Source organism: Bos taurus, chromosome 10 (assembly GCF_002263795.3).
Source record: "Bos taurus isolate L1 Dominette 01449 registration number 42190680 breed Hereford chromosome 10, ARS-UCD2.0, whole genome shotgun sequence".
Lineage (NCBI taxonomy): Eukaryota > Metazoa > Chordata > Mammalia > Artiodactyla > Bovidae > Bos > Bos taurus.
The window spans coordinates 102,495,402-102,514,121 of NC_037337.1; the positions used below are offsets into that span (position 1 = coordinate 102,495,402).

The 18,720-nt window shown below is 45.1% G+C and overlaps 1 protein-coding gene and 1 long non-coding RNA gene across 9 annotated transcripts in view; one reads left to right on the forward strand and one right to left on the reverse strand.

Moving 5' to 3' along the window:
* Nucleotides 1-18,720, reverse strand: part of RPS6KA5 (ribosomal protein S6 kinase A5) — a 217,030-nt gene that overhangs the window by 38,561 nt on the left and 159,749 nt on the right. For all 8 annotated transcript variants that reach the window (XM_059890250.1, NM_001192023.1, XM_059890253.1 and 5 more), the window contains 5 exons: nt 9,981-10,131; nt 5,703-5,864; nt 3,512-3,637; nt 2,997-3,130; nt 2,255-2,348 (listed from right to left, as the gene is read on the reverse strand). In XM_059890250.1, coding sequence (XP_059746233.1) covers nt 2,255-2,348; nt 2,997-3,130; nt 3,512-3,637; nt 5,703-5,864; nt 9,981-10,131 — 667 coding nt within the window. The remainder of the gene's footprint in view (nt 1-2,254; nt 2,349-2,996; nt 3,131-3,511; nt 3,638-5,702; nt 5,865-9,980; nt 10,132-18,720) is intronic.
* On the forward strand, nt 3,584-18,382 carry LOC132346434 (uncharacterized). Its single transcript, XR_009496271.1, has 4 exons — nt 3,584-3,663; nt 15,240-15,508; nt 15,667-15,963; nt 16,245-18,382. It is a non-coding gene; the product is annotated as an uncharacterized lncRNA (long non-coding RNA).

Consider the following 18,720-nt stretch of genomic DNA (forward strand, 5'->3'; position numbering starts at 1 on the left):
TTATGACCCAGTGGATGTTACTTTACCTCCATGAACTTTAGCACCCTTACCAATAAAAATGTAGATAATGGAGAAAAATGTGAATAATGGCCCTTCAAAGATGTCTACATCCCAACCCCCAGAACCTAAAGATGCTACCTTGTATGATGAAGGTATTTCTCAGATGTGATTAAGGATATTGAGATGAAAAGCAGACGGTTGGATGTGGCATGATGTAGGCAACTGTGTCACCATCATGGGGGAAAAAGACAACCTGAGTAATCAACAACCGCATATTAGAGCAGCCTGTGCCTACACTGGTGTGTGCAGGTTTACACCATGAGACGGCGTTCTGGCTGTGCTGGGTCTCCACTTGGGTGTGAAGGTCTCTCTCGCTGCAGCACGCAGGCTCAGCTGCTCTGAGCAGGTGGGATCTTAGCGCCCCAACCAGAGACTGAACCCTCGTCCCCCACACTGGAAGGTGGGGTCTCAACCACTGTACACCAGGAGAGTTCCCCGTGAGATGGTGTCTATTCTAGTAACTCTTGAATATAACAGCAGGAGATGATGAAGTTAATTTGTCACATAAATACAATACTAGGGGTATAATTCCCGAGATGCAATGGTGGCCTGAAGGTCAGGGATCCAAAGTCTTGGGTGGGGAGGAGTAGCCCAGAGCACAGCTGCGACCATGGAGGGGCATGTCAAGGTCATCCACCAAGCCCTGGCCGGACATGTGAACCGTCTCCAACAGGAAGCCGTCCCGTCTCCTCCTAAGCACCCCCAGGGGACAGGGACTCGCCTCCTGCACTGCGGCTGAGTACCCCAAAGAGGTGGAGGCTGCGAAGGAGCAGGGAGACGAGCTCCCGCACCCCTTGATTCAGAGGTCTTCCTTTTCTGATTAGAAGCACCAGGCAGCAGGTAGACAGTGTCGTTTTGTGGGTGCTCACTCACCTGACATGAAAACCAGATGGTGGGTCTGCCTCCCCCGAGGCAAGGGGACATGGTAATCAAAAGCGTGCTTTGAAGCTGGACTGTGTAGGTTCAGAAGTACCACTCAGAGATGGGGAAGCCCGATTACTTAATTTCTGTGAGTTTTGCTTTTCCCACTTCAGAGTCATAGTAAGGACTGAATAAAACAATGCATTTAGAATGAGAGCTATGATGTCTGGACCAGGCAAGGTACATGGTAACAAGCAGCAGCTATCGCAGTCACGCTGCTCCTCCGCCACTGGTCTCCCTGCCGCGGGTCCTACGAGCCCTCGGCGCTCTGGGGAGTTCAGTGTGGCAGATAGCTGGGCCACAGCTTCCCTCCAACGTGCACGTCCGAGCAGCACATTCGAGGGAGCCCGGAACCAGAGACCAGCTCTCCAGCGGGATTTTCACTGACTTGCTATGTGACTTTGGTTGGATAAGTCTCATGATTCTTTGTTTTTCCCCCCGGTGGGAAAACGCTCATGACCCTTCTGAACCTCAGTTTCTTCATTGGTAAAGTCGGGGCCAACCACACCCAGGGCTGGTTTTGGCTCTGCTGCCTGGCATGCCATCTTGTGTGCAACTGTGCCACCCTGCCCACTCCCGGAGGAGAGACGACTGCGGAGTGACGTCTGCGGAGGAGGAGGCATGGACCTGGCACAGCAGCATCCCTCCCGTGTCCAAAGTGACAGCCCTGAGTGAGCGTCCTGACGGAAAGCGGGACTGGCGAGGGGACAGCAGTGGGGAGTGTGAGCCCCTGGAATGAGAAGAGGGAAGGGGGGTGTCCTTGCTCTTCTGTTCCGGGTTTGATCCCTGCGTCAGGAAGATCCCCTGGAGAAGGGCATGGCTACCCACTCCAGTATTCGTGCCTGGGAAATGCCATGGACAGAGAGGCTACAACCCACGGGGTCACAAGAGAGTCAGACACAACTTAGCAACTAAGCAAAAACGACAACAGTGAGGCTTCACAGCATCTGGCTGAAGGCGAATGTAACTGAGCTCTGAGAGGCAGGCAGGGACGAGCTGGGGGTGGCAGCCAGACCGCAGGGAGCGCAGGGGGCGATGCTTCCACGCCCCCTCCCACACCCTCTGTCCACGCCCCGCATGGCCACGACTGAGTGAGAGAAGCGGAGGAGGCGCTGACTGGGGTGGGTGAGTGTGAGCGGAGGGGGTTCTCCTCTCGAGTGGCTGCGTCACGTCCCATATCCCTGACTCTGCGCCAGAAGTACTGACAAAACTGGTGAAAAGTAGACCCTTGCATATGAGTTAGTATGCAGAGTAAGGAAAAAAGGCGGAATACCTGATCGTGAAAAACCTCATGTAATTTCACAATATTGGGATGTCCTTCGCAGAGTCTCAGCGCTGTTACCTCTTTCTGAGTGCTGGCTTCCATCCTGAAAGATGAAGCGGTCAGTGTCCACACTCCTGTTCACCAAGCTTTTGGAAGTACAGCCCCAGCCCTAATTTTGTTATTTACAGCACATTCAGAATGTGAGTGTCAAAGTTTTAGAAGGAGGCTTTCATGAAAGCAGTGAGTCATATACCCACCAGAACAAGTAAAGCATTATTCTTGAGAAAAATGATTATTTCCGAGTCAGGAAAGTGCTTAATCATATGAAGAAATGGATGCCCTATATGCCTGACAATTTGGTCGTAAGAATAAACCATCATGGAGGTAACAGTCAGTTACCAAAACAACTAGTTCTTAAAGCTACCTGTGGACTGCTAAATGTTAATAATTTCAGGAGAAATATTTCAAATATAACACTTAATAGGAATGGCAACAGCTGCTGAACTCACTAAGCAAGTCTGTTTAACACCGCCACAAGAAAGTCTTCTCGTAATAACCTCAAAAGCATATCACACTATGATTTATGTCTAAAGTGGATTACTGTCTCAGAGCTAGAAGTATAATAGATCAACTGATGAGCTGAATGGCTAAAGCCTTGGTTAAAAACCTTACAACATACTGTTACTTTCCTTTTCAATAAAGATCTTAGAGAATCCACCGACTAGAACAAATATATGAGGAAAGGGCACACCTTTTGCTGATTATTTTGACTGCAAATGCTTGGTTACTTTTTTTGTGTATGCACTTTCGACAGATTGAAAAGCTTCCTTCTCCCAGTGGTGTGTCCTTCAGATCCAGGTCATAGTGCTGATAGAATGGAGAGTCCTGATGAGAAACCAACATCATTTAAGTTAAGAAAATGTCAGTCATACACAGGGACAGATAAAATTCCTGAGTAACAGAATGTTATGAATGTTAATAAGCAGGACTGGACTACGTTTATAATCTTTAAAAATTCATCATTAGCTCGTGTCTAACATCTCTATCACTGACTTAAATGCACCATTTTCTACTGCTGTAAAACAGGAGCTCCTTCAAATGCATGTTGGTAATTTTCTGGGGCAAATATCGCTATTTCCATCTATTCACTTTTTAAAATTAGGTTTGAGTCAAATGGAAAGTCCATTCCATTTACGGGACTTGAGAAAGGCAACTAGCGCTGGTATTTAAACCTCGAGCAGGTCACGTGACCACCGCGCGGCGTACCTTCAGCATCGCGCTCCTCGCAACATGCGTCACCCCGGGGCGGTCAACTCCCATGTGAAGCTGAAGAGGGTCCATGACGGCTGCGTTGCGCTTGAAGAGAATGGAAGGGGCAACAAAGGAATAGCCCTTAAAAGAAAAGAAAAGTAAACAAAGTAAGTCACCGTTTTCTCTCCTTTGACTCGATGCTCTCAGTGCCGAGGCTGCGGGTTCCATCACTGGCTGAGGAACTAAGGTCCCACATGCCACGTGGCACGGCCAACGGAAAATGTTCAGATTTTTGTTAAGACAAATCTAGTTCTACTTTATTTGCAATCCAAAACACAAGGTCATTTCAAATCAATAGAATAATGCTTTTCAGAAGGCGATAATGCCATCTTCTGGTAGAATTCAACCGATCAAAATGAAAGGCAGGAGAATACTTCTTCCTTACAGCTATAATTCTTTTGCACTGCTGATAAAAATTTGCTTCTAAACACAACTAACTTCTCAAAAAAGTATAGTTAAGGAACTAATTGTGATTGAAATGCTACTGGTTTCCAAACTAGCAAAACAGCAAGTTTCAGTCCAGTCAGCTTCTAAGTCAGCAATTGGCTCCTCTGTCCATGGAATTCTTCAGGCAAGAATATTGGAATGGGTTGCCATTCCTTCTCCAGGGGACCTTCCTGACCCAGGGATGGAACCCCCATCTCCTGTATCTCCTGGACTGCAGGCGGATTCTTTACCTGCTGAGCCACCGGGGAAGCCATCTGAAATTGAAAAGCAATAAAATCGAACGGCAGAACGATGTGCTGAAGCAAAAGTGGTACAGACCTCTACGACTCACACTGGGGTTCTGTCCTGATGAAGTCGCCATACATTTAAATATTACAAGTTGAAAACGCATTTGACACACATAACCTACCTAACATTACAGCTTAGGCTGGCCTACTTTAGCTGTGCTCAGAACACTCACGTAACCTAGTTGGGTAAAATCATCGAACACGAAGTCTGCTTTGCAGTAACTGCTACCTGTCTCATGTCAGTTACTGACTGCTGCGCTGAGTGTGAAACACAACACTGTGTGTCCAGAGCGACTGCACTGGCTGGTCTCAGGGCGCTGTGTCACTGGACGCTGACTGTACTCACTGCTCACAGGGCGCTGTGTCACTCGACACTGGCTGGTCTCAGGGCGCCATGTCAGTGGACACTGGCTGCACTCACTGGTCACACCACAGTGTGTGTGTCACTGGACACTGGCTGGTCTCAGGGCGCCGTATCACTGGACACTGTCTGCACTCGCTGGTCGCTGCAGGCCCATGTGGCTGCCTGTGAACCAGGGCTCACCGCAGCCCCCAGCACTGAGAACGGATCGCACTGCGCACCCTCATTCCAGGAAAGAGCAAAGTTCAAAGTGTGCTTTGTATCTAATGTGGATCACTTGCACCACCATGAAGTCAAAGAATCCTAAGTTGAACCACTGTAAACTGGGGATCATGTGTATAATCATGAACGATGATTTGTTCAAACGAGAACACTCAAGAAACATTTCTTCCATCTGCTATGCGCCCAGCCAAGGGCAAGCCTATGTCCAGAGACAGTTAAACCTTACTATTGGGATGCTTCTGGGAGTCAAAGAGATGAAGCTACAATGCCATTTAATAGTAGGAATATTTTATCTTAAGTCTGAGAAGTCTGAGAAAACTAAGTATAAAATCCTTTCTAAATCTTTTGTAAGAGTTGGGAAACAGCTCAGATTATTCACTGGAGATAAAAAAATCAGATAACACTATTTATACAATATTAAGAATACTTTGTTTGAACAGAGGTAAAGTACTGCATTTTCTACAAAAGAGCCTGAACAGAAATAAAACTTCAGGTGTTACCTCTAACAGTTATTTACATAAAAAATAAACACACAGAGATTTCTTCAGTGGTCTAGTTAAGAGAATTAAGATCCCACATACTGTGCAGTGCAGCCAAAAATAATTAAATATGTAAAGAGAACTCTTAAAAAATAAAATACGTAAATAATGTCTGCTATTTAACAAACCACAAGCTTCAGTTAACGATTTGTCATATCTCTGTATTTAATCATTTTAAAGAAATTAGAGAGTCCTGTTTTTCAAGATGCCAAAAAAATTTCATATGAAAAATCAATCTTTTCTTTGAAAGCACCTGTGGCCAAGCAACACGGTGCACCCTTCGCGATTACCTGGAACAGCCTCTCGGAGCTCTGGGGCAGAGCTGCAGGAGAGTAGGTGGGGTCCATTTCTGTGAATTCTTCCGCAAAGTTACTCACATCTAATTCATCTCGGATGACTGGCTTAAAAGGTGCGGGCACTTTCTTGGCAGCTAAATCATCCCAGTTTATTTTCTAAAACAGAAAGAAAATTGGTACAAAGTAGAAATCAACAAAGTTGAAATACATTTTTGAAAAATAACAAAGGTAGGTAATTTTCATGGAGCAAGAGAGAGAAAAGCACATATTTCCAACCAACAATTAAAAACAATTTCTTCTTTACAAACAGGAGCATATTTTTTTTGGGGGGGGGGCGGTTTCATACATGTGATCAGTTTGTGAAAATTATTATATTATCGTTATAAAGCATTTGGACATCTCAAGGCTGACTGATTCAGATCTGATACTGACTAGCTCAGTTGTTTTTTGACTGCAGTTTATAGCTCCACCCGACGCCGGGACTGGAAGGTGAGACTGCTTTCCATCCCACTGCCGCGGGGTCTCATCCTGGCCACTAGGGGGCACCAGAACACCCCAGTTCACCCAGTGGACATCAAGAGTTACTGTCAGGTGCCCCGAGAAAGGCGTTTAAGCCAAACCAAAACCAAACCTAGCCTGTAATAAAGGGCTTTAAAATGGATATGACTATTAACTCTAAAGGAACAGCCCTATTTTCAAGAGGCAGTGTTAACTAGCTTTCCTTCTGGCCATCTAGACAGATTAGATAATAAACTGTAATTCATGCATTGGTTTATATCTATAAGTCTAACTGATGTAACCATTCTTTTGTCATTCAACTGTATTCAAGGGTTTCAACATGGCCTCTTCTCTCCCCCAGGGCATAATCCAGGCCTCCTTCCCACCCATGTCAGTCACTGTCTGATAAACTGCTCTCTTATATGATCCAAATTCAACCCTCTGTTCTTTTTTGTTGTTCTCCTTCTGTCACTTAAAACAGTCTCTGATAATACTTATTGAACTGAATCCCACAGTATGTATATATATAGTATCAATGTATTTGATATTACAAATATATAATATCAATATATTTCTCCTATAATCTAAGATGCCATCCTTGATAGTAAGATACACACTTTACATACCATTAAGAAAGAAAAAGCATGACCAATTAGAATAGCAAAATTCTGCCCATTGTAAGCTGCATACTGATTTCGGAGACGGTAAAACATGAAACTTGCACTTCGTTGATGACATTCAGTAAGTAAAATCAACATAAAATGTTTTCATTGTGCCCTCTTGTGGAGGCGATGGAGGTACGATCACTAAATTACAGATCTTCAAACTTTTCAGCTGGAACAGGTCTTAAAGGTCATTTAGCTCATCCTCTTTATTTGATCCAGATGGAAACTGAAGCCTGGGAATCACAGCAATCCTTTTCACTGAAACATTCGCTAGTGGAAGGGCCAGTTTCTTGACTTGCTAGTTTGTGCTCTCCCCTCTCTGCAGCTGTGGTGTCCTCCACTACGAGCATATGATTTGTGCTTGGCTACCGTACACGTATTAAGAGGAACTTCTCGAGTAAAGGGGTAACTTAAAGACATCTGTTGTCAGCAGGACAACATTTAGTATGTAGAAAGCTGAATACTATTACAATCCTCTCCACCTCCACTCCATTTGGGCCTTTGCAAGTAGAATTTTGGTCTTTCCTGAAGTGTCCCTTGGAGAAGGAAATGGCACCCCACTCCAGTACTCTTGCCTGGAAACTCCCATGGACGGAGGAGCCTGGTAGGCTACTAAGGGTCAGACACAACTGAGCGACTTCACTTTCACTTTTCACTTTCATGCATTGGAGAAGGAAACAGCAACCCACCCCAGTGTTCTTGCCTGGAGAATCCCAGGGACGGGGGAGCCTGGTGGGCTACCGTCTATGGGGTTGCACAGAGTCAGACACGACTGAAGCGACTTAGCAGCAGCAGCAGCAGCAGAAGTGTCCCTGTCATTTACAAAGTCAAGGCAATTAAATAACCTAAAATTACTATTCTAAGCTATAGAAAATTGCTCGAATATGAAAGCTATATTGCAATATTCATAAGTACAGGGAACTGTGGAGGAAAAGATTCCAGGAAAATATGATTTGGGCTATTTCACTTGAGTTGTTGTTCAGTGGCTCAGTTGTGTCTGACTCTTCACGACCCCAGGTACCACAGCACACCAGGCTTCCGTGTCCTTCACTATCTCCTGGAGTTTGCTCAAATTCAGGTCTATCGAGTCGGTGATGCCATCCAACCATCTCATCCTCTGTCATCCCCTTCTCCTCCTGTCTTCAATCTTTCCCAGCATCAGGGTTTTTTCCAATGAGTTGATTCTTCGCATCAGGTGGCCAAAGTATAGGAGCTTCAGTATCAGTCCTTCCAATGAATTTTCAGGGTTGATTTCCTTTAGGATTGACTGGTTGGATCTCCTTGCAGTCCAGGGGACTCCCAAAAGTCTTCTCCAACACCACAGTTCAAAAGCATCAATTGTGCAGCACTCAGCCTTCTTCATGGTCCAACTCTCACATCCATATGTGACCACTGGAAAAACCATAGCTTTGACAAGATGGACCTTTGCTGGCAAAGTGATATCTCTGCTTTTTAATATGCTGTCTAGGTTGGTCACAGCTTTTCTTCCAAGGAGCAAGCGTCTTTTTATTTCCTGGCTGCAGTCACCGTCTGCAGTGATTTTGGAGCCCAAGAAAATACTGTTTCCATTGTTTCCCCATCTATTTGCCATGAAGTGATGGGACTGGATGCCATGATCTTATTTTTTTTAATGTTGAGTTTTAAGCCAGTTTTTTCACTCTCCTCTTTCACCTTCATCTTTAGTTCCTCTTTGCTTTCTGTCATAAGGTTGTATCATCTGCATTTCTGAGATTGTTGATATTTTTCCGGGAAATCTTGATTCCAGCTTGAGCTTTACCCAGCCAAGCATTTTGCATGATGTACTCTGCATAGAAGTTAAACAAGCAGGGTGACAATATACAGTCTTGACGTACTCCTTTCCAAATTTTGAACAAGTCCATTGTTCTATGGCTGGTTCTATCTATGCTTCTTGACCTGCATACAGATTTCTCAGGAGGCAGGTAAGGTGGTCTGGTATTTCCATCTCTTTAAGAATTTTCCACAATTTGTTGTTAATTTTGGAGCCAAATTTCTGAACAAGATATCTGAAATAGTTTGTTCAAATGTTAACCTTTTAATCTAAGAAATGTACATACTGAGAATTTTATTCTAAATGTATTTCTCACTATGCTACTGAACCTCTATAAGAAGTACAGTAATACTTTTTAAAATGGCTAAAACTGAAATAAATGTGTCCTTTTTTTCGCATCTAAGATTCTTATTTTCAATAATTACCTGTTTTTCTCTATTAAGCATGAAAGCTTACTCTACAGTAGTTTTTTCTTTGTTTTGGTATGATATTTTCATTCATTTTCGTGATAATGTGAAAGATCAGTTTGCAAAATAAAACTGATGGTCCCTCTAGACATAAATATTTAGGTCATGTTTCTTGATACTATTAAATTATTTAAAAGTCATAAACTCAGAGTTTTAGAAATCCAGGTCATTATATTTCAGATTGACTATTTAGATTGCAATAACTAGCCAACTCAGTCTATTTTTTCCCAGTTATCGAAAACTATGGTTATTTTTTTTTTTCCTACACTGAGCAAACTGAGGTTAGCAGACATGTTGGTGCTCTGCAGATGGTCTCATTAGGCTTTTGCAGAACAAGAAAAGCACCGTCTCAAGTACAGTGAAAATTAATGAATAATTCTTCACATATTATAGATATTCAACTGAGAAGGAGGCTGATTTTGAATTGCCTAAGATTTCTCCTGGGAAAGAAGAGATGAAATGACTATCTAAAAAGCATAACACAGTGGCAGTGACAGCTCATGAAGTGAGCCTAAAAAATTCAGTACAAGTCTCCTCAGTCTATATGCCTACATTTCCAGATCACAAATGGAAACCAATACTTAGAAACTCTAATCAATTAATATATAGAAAAACAATTGTTAATAGGATCCTTCCCATTTTCACTTCATTTAAAGAGAAAAAAAGACTACAGAGATCCTTACAAGTAGAATTCTAATCCTTCTTAAAGGGTTCTGTCATTTGAAAAAGGGATAACACCATGGAAGCGGAGAGAAAATGGCTCTGAAATGCCCATGTTCGCTCATTTCACCAAGAACGCCAAGCACCCTGAAAACAGCAGGGCACAGAACACCATCTGCTCAGTGTGTTTCACCTGAAAAAAGGGGTGTTCTTTGATTTCATCTGCGTCGCGTGGACCACATCCCAGTCTTTTCTTGGGATCTTTCATCAGGAGACGCTGGATCAGGTCTTTGGCTACAGCACTCATTTCCTGGGGATACGGAGGCTCGCTCTTTAATATTCTCCTGTAGGCAGATAAAACTTGCTGTTAAAATAAACAGAGGGTGAAGTTATAGTGACCATATTCTTTGCAGAAACAATTATGGTGTGACACACTCTGAAATTTAACTATATGTGAAAAATGGAGATAAAATATTTAAATTGAGATACTATGAAATCAAATTTCTGAAACTCAAAATAGCAGAAACAAAAAGTACTGGATTATTTCCAGTATGTCAATCCTAATGGGAAGTGTTAATTGCTCAGTCGTGTCCGACTCTTTGGGACCCCGTGGACTGCAGCCCACCAGGCTCCTCTGTCCATGGAATCTCCAGGCAAGAAGATGGAAGTGGGTAGCCAATTTGTTCTCCAGGGGATCTTCCCGATTCAGGGATTGAATCTGGGTCTCCTGCAATGTAGGCAGATTCTTTACCGTCTGAGCCACAAAGTAAGTCCATAATGGGAAACTACTATTCAAATATTTAATTGGGGGAAAATAAAAAAGGCTTGGAATTGAGTTAGATCTCCTATCTATGGACTAGACTCTATGATGAAAGCTTTCACAATGGAAACAACTTTAATAAATTTCAGAGAAGAGAAAATCGGCACTCAGGTTTGCAAGGACGAATGAAACCCCAACTACCCCGTCTCGCTTCCCCTGCCCCGTGTGCCAGTGAACAGAAGGTGCCAGCGGGATGCGGAGGGCAGAAGCCCCAGACAGGGAGCAGAGCCACCTGGAGGAGGCTCGGCCTTGGTGTCTGAAAAGGGCATCAGAGCTGGGGGCTCGTCATGGACGAGAACGTCCTCCTCCTGATGGGCGACGATGAAACAGACCAGGGAGCCCTGGAAGGCACGTGGTGCTCCAGGACAGAGCGGGCTCTGCTCGTTACTGACAGTACAGCCAAGTAAAAAATTAACATGATCATATTCTAAATTCTTCTAAGGTCACAGAAGAAACCAATTCAATCATAATGTACCTCTGTCCCTCTTAAGAGCTGGAACAACAGTTAAATGAGAAAAATATAATGGGAGGGGTTGATGGAAATTAGGAAGCTTAACACAGTACATGTGGAGATGAACAGTCTCAATTATTTGGGCTAGAAAAAGATCCCCTGTTGTGCATCAGAATAGTAACACTGTTTTGGAACAAAAAGATAATTAAGAGACAGCTACAGTGTGATACGAGCAGGAATTCTGGAGCCCGTCTGGATCAGGTTCAAGGTAACACTGGCCGTGTGACCTTAGAAAAGTTCATCAATGTTCTCATACCAGAGCTTCCACAACTGTTTTCTCAACAGCAGGACCTGCCTAAAACGGGCATCACTGCTGACACGAGCATGGACCTGGTGCATGGTGCTTGGTGCAGCCCCAGAACGAAGCAGAAGCCAGACAGATGCGAGCTCCTCCCTGCCCCCTCCCTCACCTAAGGAGCCCCGAGAAACAGGCGGCCTGCAGCACTGGGCTCAGGGAGTGACGGGGAGACGGTCACTTCCAACTAAGCATTCCAGCAGCGTTGTTCATTTCAAAGCTCGCTCTACACCTAACACTCCAACCTGGGAACCTAAATCACTGCTGAAAGAACAAGCAAAACACGAGCAAGCAGAGCACAGCAGAGGGATTCCTGGGGTCCAGTGGTTAGGGGTGCTCTTAACGCAGGGGTGCAGGTTTGATCTCTGGTCGGGGAAGATCGATCCCACACGCTGCAGAGCAATGACCCAGCCCGCTGGCCGCAACAGAGAGAGCCTGCAAGCTGCAACTGAGACCCGACACAGCCAAATAAAAATTTAAGAAGCCCAGCAGCATCCCCTGACACCCCCTGTCTGTCAGGGCTGCAGCATGAGAGAGGGTCCCCTCGAAGGACACACGGCGTGGGCAGCCTGTCCCGCAGGGAAGGCAAGCCTAGCCTGCCCGTTTCTCCACCCTGCTTTCTGCAGCCACAGGTTTCTCATGTGGAAGGACGAGGCTCCAGATTCCCTGCTGATGAGTGAACCAGGTGCAGCAGGAAGCAGCTTGCTGACTCCTTCTGAGGATCCTGACTCTGTACTAGTACTTCTTATACTGGAGTCACCCACGTTTACTGGAAGTCTGCTCCATACCAGGTGTTGGGGGAAGGAATGGTCAGTCTTGTTGACTGTGCTGGGTTCACAGGGAAAGAGGGTTGGTGAGAGGGGAGTGAGCCCTGAAGGCAGGCACGGCTTCACCGAGATGCCCAGCCTGTGAGGAGCAGCAGGAGGCGTGTGCACACTTCAGGGCAGCGGTCTGGACAAACAGCAGCACGGTGTGCAACTGAGACAGGTGGGCCGGAGGTCCACACGCAGGGAAGGAGCAGGCTAGATGTGGGTGAGAAGGGCAACAGATCGGGAAGAAACGAGTAGAAATCTGCAGGAATTCCTGCCGAAGACAGAGCTGATGAGGGAACACGCAGAACACACAGCCATCGCTCTGAACCCTCCCTTTTCCCAAGCGAGGACAGCGGCTTGGGAAGCAGCAGGAGCAAACCGCCCGGCGAGAAGCGGGGCCAGCGGGGGCCTCCCTGGAGGCGGCGGAGGACCACTCCTTCGGGGAGTGCAGTGGGACGGGCTCCTCAGCAAGGTGGGGACGCTGTGAGGGCCAGAAACGGGGGCAGGCAGGGGAGGAGACGGCAGGCTCAACCCTGCACCTGTGAGGGGGTGACCTCGGACTTACCTTCCTCTAACACATTTTCCCTGGAACGCTCAGGTCAAGATGGACATGAAGCATCGGGTGTGTGGTTACTGTGAAGTTACCCTGAGACATGAACTGCACCCGCCTGACTGGTGAAGGCACCGGTCCTGTGGTGTCTCAACTGGTTAATAACCCAGGACTGTTTTCTCTTGCTTCTAAATGAATCTTAGAGCCCTCTGGAAAATCAGAACCAGCTCTGAATCAACACAGCACGTCAAACACTTCAGGTGTAGTGTATTATCATTTCATCCATGCAACAATCCTATCAAAAGGTTCTTATTATCCTTGTTTTTCAAATGAGGAAAGAAAAAATATACCTACGAATTAAAATTTCAACCAGATATTTTAGAGTCTGGATAATATTAATATTTATTTGCAAGAGTAAGTGATAACACAGCTAAGAAAATTTTGAAAAATAGTGTGAGAATTTGCCTAACTACATGTTAAAATGTATTATGAAAATGAAACGGTGGTAAAATAAATTAATAGCCACATCGAGTGAACAGAAGACACCACTTGAAAAATAGGCGTATACAAAAGGGTTACGTTGTTTTTTTTTCTTACATTGTTTTTAAAAAATGACAAATCAACACAGGAAAGGTGGGCATGATTTGACACACGTCCCAGGGAATGAGCTTTTTGGGAAGGAGATGAACAAAGCAAGGGCCTCGCCTTGTAAACTCCGAATGGATAGAGAAATTACATGTAAACACCAAATGAAGTAACATTAAAATATATAATAATATATAAACGAATATAAAATTTCTTCTGATTATGGATGTTTAGGTTTCTGAAAACCCCTATGGTAAAAAAAAAAAATCCATAACCAATTAGCCAAAGAATTAACGGAGTAAAGGGTGAGGACATCAAGATTAAAATTAAACCTGTGATGGGGGAAGAGGTGGGCAGATATGTAATAAGCAAGGATGGTAAAATATTCATGGTAGAATCATGGCACTGAGTATGTGGGTGTCCACTGCAGCAAATATTTGAAACTTCCCATAATAAAACGTGGTGGAAGCAGTAAAACTATGGAGCTTGCATATGTGTTTCGTATGTTCACTAAAACATGACAACAAAGAACTACCCCAATTAAAAGTTCTCAGTGGCCGGCATGACAGTGGTTTGTGCTCACCCCCATCACCCCCATCGCCCCCATCCGTAAGACTGCTGCTTTTCCCACACTCTAACTTTCCCTTTATCTTTCTTCATGGAATTTACAGACTATCACATGTTTATCTATTAGTTATATCTCCCAAATAACATGTAAGTTCAACAGGGTAGGCACTGTCTCTCTTTTTTTTACAAAAAGCAGTCTTACTCCTTTATTCTGTGGAGCCAAGAGCACTGCTCTGGCCCATAGCAAGTCCTGCACAAGTGTTCACTGAAGCAACAGACGTCTAACTGTTCTCTACTTCCTAAACCAGGAGCTTTCTTCCTCAGTCTCTATCAGTGCGCACGTGCAGAGTCAAGTCTGATTCTGCGACCCCATAGGCTGTAGCCCACCAGCCTCCTCCATCCATGGGATTTTGCAGGCAAGAATACTGGAGTGGGTTACCATTTTCTCCTCCAGGGGAATCTTCCCAAACCAGGATCAAACCTGATTCTTCACCACTTGAGCCATGCTTGCAGATAACTTTTTAACTGTTTTTGCAGAAGGCAAAAGATGGCTTGATTATTTCTATTTGCTGTCTGTAAGTTCACAGTCTTCCCCATGTCATCACTGACTTTCACTTTCTGGTTCCCCAGTGGTCCCAAAATGACAGAATCACTTACGTGCCTACCTGAGTTAGAAACTTTTCGCTACACTTCACTCACTCTAAATTGCTGTTCAACATGAGCGGAACAGTAAAGCATCTATTCAGTGGTATGACACATAGCCAGTACAAAATCATGTTTATGAAGAGTCTGTCACTAGAGATGCTCATAAATGTACACAAAAACTGCAAAACGGGAAGTCGTATTTCTAGCATGAGCACAGCATTATTCAGGTGAAGATGATGAGCAGGAACTACTTCAGCAGTGTTCACCGCTGGGTACTCCTGTCACTGCTTTCCCCTTATGCGTGCTTTAAACTGTAGTGGCGGTCCTTTTAGATTCGGAATGATGAAACGAACTTCATTTACAGGGTCACGGCTCGCAGACAGCCGTCCACAGGCTGGCGAGGACGCCACGGAGCCCCCAGGCTCTGCCTGCCCCTCATGCGTGCTCCAGGCCACCCCGCGGCTCCATCAGGAGGGCACCCCTGATGCTCCCAAACCCCAAGGCCCTGTCTGTGCCCCTGGATTCCCACAGCACTCCTCTTACCACTTGCCATCAGTCAACACCGTCTCTCATTATCAACTGTCATCTAATCATTCCATATCTTCCCAAATGACATGTAAGTTTTCTTAGGGCAAGAACCATGTCCTTCTATTTCTTTTCCTCTCAGGAGTTAAAAATCACTCACTGAACACTCCAGAGATGAATGAAATCAATCCCACTGCTGTCTACAGGCCAGCCCTTCCCAATCCTTCACCTGAAATAAGCATCTGCCTCACCAGGAAAGAATACAGCCTCAGGGAACCAAGTGCTACCCTGGAGAGAGCATAAAGCCACTTCCGGTCGCTCTGCAGTCAGCCCCAGTCCACCTCCCCGCAGCTCCTCATCTGCAGGACAGCACATGCTGCAATGCTGTAAGGATTCAAGGACATGACACAGGTGACTGGGCACAGAGGCTGGCATGGGGGGCCCTCAGCCCACTACTCCACAGGAGCACGCCTTCACGGAGCCACGGAGCTGGCTGCGCTGGGGGCACCGTCCCACACCACCACTTGCTTCTGCCTGTTATGGAATTCTTTCTTTCTTTTTTTTTTCAGAGTTCTTTCTTGACCCGCCTACCCTGTATCTTCTGAGGCCAAGTCTGCTGGATAATTAAGAATAACGCAGGCAGGACTTCCCTGGTGCTCTCAGCGCAGGGCCCGGCTCCATCCCTGGTCAGGGAGCTAGACTGCACGTGCAGCATCTGAGGCTTCGCATGTCACAACTGAAAAGAGAAAAAGACCCCACCCGACCACAGACCCCGCATTCCACGATAAAGACTGAAGGCCCCGTGCGCAGCAACCAAGACTCGGTGCAGCCAAACAAACAAATATTAAAAAAAAAAGAATAACGAGGTGAGGTTCTTTGGCTAGTGCCCTTGCCCCGGCTCCAACACTCACTGGAAGGACAATACATTTCTACCTAAACCAGGGGTCTTTGAACTTTTGTGTAAAAGGCACACGGTGGGGAGGCGCCCGAGATCCCCACAATCGCTCTTCTCCGTGTATCCACAGCCTCGTGGATACTCGTGGATACAGCTGGAGCTGGAGGCTTTGTTATAACCACAAATATACAGGAAAGATGAGAAGACGGTGCGTTCATCATCAGGTAACAGAACGTCCCATCTTCCCAGCAGACTCTCTGTTGCATGCTCTGATGAAGAAGCTGCCATGCTGCAGGGGCCCCCACCACAAGGAACTGAGGCTCACAGTCCTACAACCCAGAGGAACGGAATCCGGGAACAACCACCTGTGCTTGGAAGCAGACCCTTTCCCAGGTGAGCCCTGAGATACTGAGAGCCCAGCCAACACTCTGACTGCAGCCTGTGAGGGACCCTGACGTGCAGGACTCAGCTAAACTGTGCCCAGATTCCTGATCCACAGAAACCCTGAGGTTATAAATGTTTGCTGTGTTAAGCCACTAAGTTTTGAGGTCATTTGTTACTGAGCAACAGATACTAGATAAGTAATAACAAGGCCAGACAGTACGTTCTTCAGGCTCTGGAAGCTGCGTGGCTTCTGGGGCAACTACTCAGTGCTACTCCAGCGCAAAAGCAGCCAGACAGGACACGTAAATGGACGCCCATGCCGTGTTCTAATAAAACTTTATTGATGGACACCAAACTCAGACTTCACATCATTTTCACATGTCACAAAATATTGTTCACCTTTTCATTTTTTCTTATCTCACAGGCCACACAAAAGCAGGGAGCTGAATGGATTTGACCTGCAGGCTATAGTTTGCCAAGCCCTGACTTAACACAACTAGAGTCTGTTTAAACCATGATTTTGATAACTCTCAGACCTGAATTTATATAACAATATGCGTATAACAGCACAATGAAACATGAATAAAATACACTTTACTGACGGGTAATAAAATTCCACATAAACATTTCTCGGCATATATTTTGTAAATGTCCAAGTCAGAGAGAGTGAGACAGAAACAACCCTGTGGAGATGACAGAAGAGCTGCCGACTGAACCTCTACGTCCTGATACCCAGGAGAGAGGCAAAGCTAATCATCCTGATTTACGCAGCTCCAGGCAAGCGAGAGGCTCTTTCTTGGAGGGGAGGCAGAAAAGCTGCCAGGAGACTGGTGGCTGAGGGGAGACCCGTGGGGCAGCAACACGCACCCTGAAGGAGGAAGCGCTACACAGAGGCCGGACACGCGGGTGGGAAACATACACGTGAGAAATGCACAGACGTGAGACAGAAAGAAGAAACAGACTCAAAGAAAAGCCAAAGAGCGATCGATCATCCAGATCTGGATGTTGAAAACTTAATTTTTATTCTAAACGGTACCAAGGGATGAAGAATCTAGAAATGATTTCACATGAACAGTTAAGAGAACGAGAAGACCTGCCCTAGATAAAACTATTGTCCGAGGCCTAATGTAAGGTATGGAAGAAACAACAGAATTACTTTGTTCTTTAGTGGACGGGGCCCAGGACTAGGATTTACATGCAGAGGTTGCTGCTGCTGCTAAGTCGCTTCAGTTGTGTCTGACTCTGTGCGACCCCATAGATGGCAGCCCACTAGGCTCCCACGTCCCCGGGATTCTCCAGGCAAACACACTAGAGTGGGTTGCCATTTCCTTCTCTAATGCATGAAAGTGAAAAGTGAAAGTGAAGTCACTCAGTTGTGTCGTCTGACTCTTAGAGACCCCATGGACTGCAGCCCACCAGGCTCCTCTGTCCATGGGATTTTCCAGGCAAGAGTACTGGAGTGGGGTGCCATTGCCTTCTCCAATGTGCAGAGGTTAGAGGAAGCTAATTTCAACTTCTTTTTAAGGGGGGAGAAATTCTACCTGCTAAAGTTCAAAAATGGAAGGGGATTCCTTGAAAATATACAACAGTGCTATCTGTTCACTGATGGCTCAGACAGAAAAGAGATGCCCATCTGGGTAACTGGTGAAGGGATTCTTATACCAAGGAGAAAGTTCTCATCTCATTCTAAACCCTTATCACAGTTTGAAATCTGATAACCAGAAAAACACATTTGTCTTGACTTTAGGCTACCTGTAGATAACAACAGGCAAACAGATAATTTGGATAATACATTATTTTGAAGCATCTCAAATAAAAACTAAAGGAATAATGCAGAGATTGGGGAAGAGTGCAATAATTAAGGAACGGAGGAATTCAACAATCAGAAAAAGCACTGGCTAATTAAGACATCTGGAGACAAGATAATGATACATTTATCTGAATGGTACATATTTTGTAAAGAATAGACTATTTATGAAAGACTTTACACCAGGAAAGACAGTCAGAATGACTGTCTTGGGAGGAAAAAGTAATGTCGGATAATTCAGCTATTACACTGTTTGTAAACGTGTAGTAATGAAACAAAACAAAACCCCCTGGATCACAGTTAACACCACGCTTTACATAAAACTATTAATAACAAGACAGTGAATAATTAATGGATTAAAGGGAAGGAGTCCTATTTAAACTCTTGAGAAATCTACTCTAGTTTCAAGATTTTAGATAATCTGATTCAGACTCTTTCTCTTGCTAAAATCAGAATGCCAACTAACTGATCTAAGGGCAATAAAACAATTTAAATTTGAAAATCATCTGGTTCAGAATACTCCTGCCATCGAGACCA